General features: G+C 46.8%; 2 protein-coding genes across 2 annotated transcripts; both read right to left on the reverse strand.

Annotated features, from left to right (window-relative positions):
- Window positions 1-1,190: 1,190 nt before the first annotated feature.
- Window positions 1,191-1,364, reverse strand: LACBIDRAFT_310049 (uncharacterized protein; the record flags this gene model as incomplete). Its single annotated transcript, XM_001887250.1, has 1 exon — window positions 1,191-1,364. One exon carries the CDS (start codon window positions 1,362-1,364, stop codon window positions 1,191-1,193), a length of 174 nt encoding a protein of 57 aa, XP_001887285.1.
- A 731-nt stretch (window positions 1,365-2,095) lies between these two features.
- LACBIDRAFT_332688 (uncharacterized protein) lies at window positions 2,096-2,606 on the reverse strand (the record flags this gene model as incomplete). The annotated part of the gene is made up of 3 exons (XM_001887251.1): window positions 2,096-2,148; window positions 2,241-2,417; window positions 2,468-2,606. The coding sequence occupies 3 exons, from the start codon at window positions 2,604-2,606 to the stop codon at window positions 2,096-2,098; spliced, it is 369 nt and encodes a 122-aa protein (XP_001887286.1).
- Between the last annotated feature and the right edge of the window lie 970 nt (window positions 2,607-3,576).

Genomic DNA, 3,576 nt, shown 5'->3' on the forward strand with positions numbered 1-3,576 from the left:
TAAACGATGATATGTGGACTTCTAGTTTTGAATTGACGATCCAGTCGGGGGAACATTTGAGACTGATATTGGCAAAAGAAGAGGATGATGGTACTTGAGCAAAGGGTGACGTCTCTCCGACTGCAATGAGCGACATCTTGTTTATCTGACGTACTGCGGCGACCAAAAGTTTGCTGCATCGACTCCAAGTCAAGCCTCCTGTCAGTTTCCAGTTCGAAACCGCCAGGAAGAGCAGTTCAGAACTGCCGCTAGCACAGCCTAAGTAAATTAAAATTTTAATTGTTGAAGTTAAAGATGATGATAAGAAAGAGAGCACACGAACATTGTTCATCGGGATTCTTCAACTTGCGAGGCTATCCAGGGCGCTGAATAATACTGCAACAATCGTAAAGGGAAAAAGAGGCTACTAAAGAGTCAAAAAGTCGAGAGTTGCCAGTGACCGAGGAAGACATTATGATAGATAGCTTCAAGCACCAGGTCATCCATTCCGTAGTAAGGTGACCAGCTGAGGCATGCACACTTGTCAGTGTTTGTACTCTTTTGGCTTCAGCCATATGATATCTGGGTGTGCCAATCAATGCCGAGGGTTTCCAACAAGAGCAGATTAGGATCTTAAGGCCTTAACTTCTGACTTGCTATTACGAAACCTGCAGAACTTGAAGTTCAAGAGCAGAGTATTTTGCTTTGGAAATCCACAACGAAAGTCACAAAGGTGACGCGTGATGGTCCAGTGGAAGTTCCATATGAAGTTTATGGAGCAAGTGACGTAGCAGGTGCAAGTGCAAATGAGGAGCTTAATCCGAGGATGTTGAGCATGAAGTGCAGTAAATGCATCTGACTCATCAGTCTGAGGGAAAGCGGGCAAAGGAGGTGGGTGTTTGATGATAGCGAGGGGGAGATGGGACTTGGATGGGATGCTGGTAGGAGGATTGGATGTGGCCGAAGTGGACGCGGCCCGGGATGCGTCGATTGTGGAAGTCGAGCCACCAAAGTGGGTCCTTTGCTCAAAAAATCGAGTCCTTCCAAAGGGTTTCAATTCCTGCACTCTCTCCTGCCGTGCAATCTTGCCATGCGCGAATGCTTAGGATACTGATGAACGTCGGCTTAAGTCAGACAGTTGCAGCAACCAGTATGAGGAGCTCGACGATAGGCCGCCCCATTAGATGGCGGAGAGGTGCCACCTCTGCGTGTTACTTGATAAGGCCAGGTCCTGGAACAATTATGGCAACGACACCAGCATCAGGCCTAGCAGCAAGTACACTTTTGGCGGTAGATCGAAGATCTTCTGTATGACTGTTCATAGATAAACTAATGAAGACCTTGTCAATCTTGATCTCCATGGATGTATTGGCTGTGAGTCCCATATACGCCAAGGAACGCTCTATCGAAGCGTGTCTTTGTATCAGGCTGAGGGCCTCTAGGGTATGGGCAAGCACATTACGTGCGTGGGGAGACAAGTAATTAGGTAGGTAGAGTAGCAGTAATGTCCTTGCACACACAGAGAGATATGATTTGTGTAGTGAGCGACAGAATGATCCAACCTGAGGGCAAAACACGAGGGTGGGTGGGATAAACTCACCCACGCACTCTGTGTCTTGCTCTGGAGTGGAGGAGTCCTCCCGTGTGGGAAGCGAGCGGGAGCTTGTCACGCTGATGCCGATAGAGTTTTCAAGAAGTGGTGGGTGGGGAAAAGGAAGAGGGCCGGCGACTGTTGTGGTTGAAAAAGAGTGAGTGATTTCTACCTACACTGTCACACGCCCATGCCCTGATCCTTCACTCGTTCCTCGCTACATTTCAGGGCAAAAACTTCACGGTTTACTCGGATCGGTGCCAGAGCCACCTTCAATTGTCTTCGCAATCGCCCCCTTTCTCTGAAAGGAGATGAGTGGGAGATCTCTCAAAACTGACAAAGGCGCCAAGTTTTACAGAAGGCGAACTTGGAAGTGCAACTTCTCAACCGAATCATTCAAACTTAGGGCAAGTTCTTTGTTATACACTCAGCTGATAGGTTTTGGGACTCACTTTTCTTCAAGGAGCCCTCCGATCACTGTGACGTTGACTTATGATACCTTGTATTATTACGATGCGGTAGACTCTAGTAGTAGTTTTTGTGCTTTGATTCATAAAGGGTGTTGACTCGGAACTTATCTATCATCATTGGTGGGTTTGTTGATCAAAGATAATATTCAGTGTATTCGGTCTATACCAACTTGAAAGCTACACAACTCAACTGCACTCACTGCCACCAAATCCTTCAGGATGCTTGGCAAGCATGCGCAAAGAATTGACAAGCATGCCGCAAGCACATTGCGCAACGACATGTAAGAATTCTTTGACAGGGACACCAGGTTTCAGAATAGAGTCAATCCCGGTCAGAACTTCTGCCAGAGTAAGCTGGGGCATGATTTGACCGTGGCCTATGATATAATGTTAGGCAGTTTGAATTAGTAGAAGCAGCAGTACGCACGGTGTGGACAAGTCTGGCATTTGTGCAAGGAGAAAGCCCTACGGGATGTGAGAAGACCGCAATCACAGAGGGAAGCCAAAGAGAGAAAGTCTTCGACAGGAACGCCAGGCCGAATGGCTGAATCGATTGCATGGATCATTGCAAAGAAAGAAAGTGGTTCACTTCTAGGCAGGTTCCAGACTACAATATTGGCTGTGCGAAGAGCTGTCAAAGTCTCTCAGCGAACAGTCAAATCCTATCATAAGACTTAGGGCTGTTACCAAATTGCCGGCGAATATAAATTCTGGTCTTCGTTGAAGTTGACTTCCCCACATCCGATATCATTCCTACCGTTACATGGGGCACATCTCCGCAAGATGTTGTCGCAATCACTGACATTGTCTGGAGCGGTCATTCCCACACGGGCACCAGCCTCGACTCTACTCATAGTCCAACTGCTCATACGAACCTCCATGTGAATGATGACGACTCGGTTATGGACATCTCAGATACTTCAAAGCATAGATGCCTTTGAATTGCGATTGAAGCCTCTAAATTTGACACAGTGCAAACGGCACTTGCAAATGCAATCTTTCAGACTGGCAAACCCCGAGGAACTAATTAATGAACCTTGTCAGCTTGAGGAGATGCCAAGTAACTTGCCTTGGATCAATTGAGCCTGCCTGCACGTCTCTAAATTGGCTTGAAGAACTTAAAACAAATCAAATCAATAAAGGCCACGAAAACAAATCAATTGCAAGATGTAAAATACGGTACTCAGCACTTCAGTCACCCACCTTGAACAAGCTATTAGCCTTGTAAAATGTAGGAACCTGCTGATTGACTATGTCTGGCATGGCGTGGTTCGTTCCGCTTTCCGACTCCATTTGGGTTGCGATGACCACTTTAATGGCTGCAGCGTGTTTGTACAGAGCTTCTGTGTGTTCAGCTGAACTCGGGGTCTCAAAAAAGTCTTCTGGATCGTGTATCGTACCAATCACCTCTCCCCTACAGATGTATCTTGGTTGATTGGTGGGATTGGCAATTGGAACCCAGGGATTGTGTGCTGAGATCAGAGTGTTAGGTACGGCAAAATAAGAGTCATTTGTGTTTGCTAACAGACTCTTCGT

Source organism: Laccaria bicolor, genomic scaffold (assembly GCF_000143565.1).
Source record: "Laccaria bicolor S238N-H82 LACBIscaffold_43 genomic scaffold, whole genome shotgun sequence".
Lineage (NCBI taxonomy): Eukaryota > Fungi > Basidiomycota > Agaricomycetes > Agaricales > Hydnangiaceae > Laccaria > Laccaria bicolor.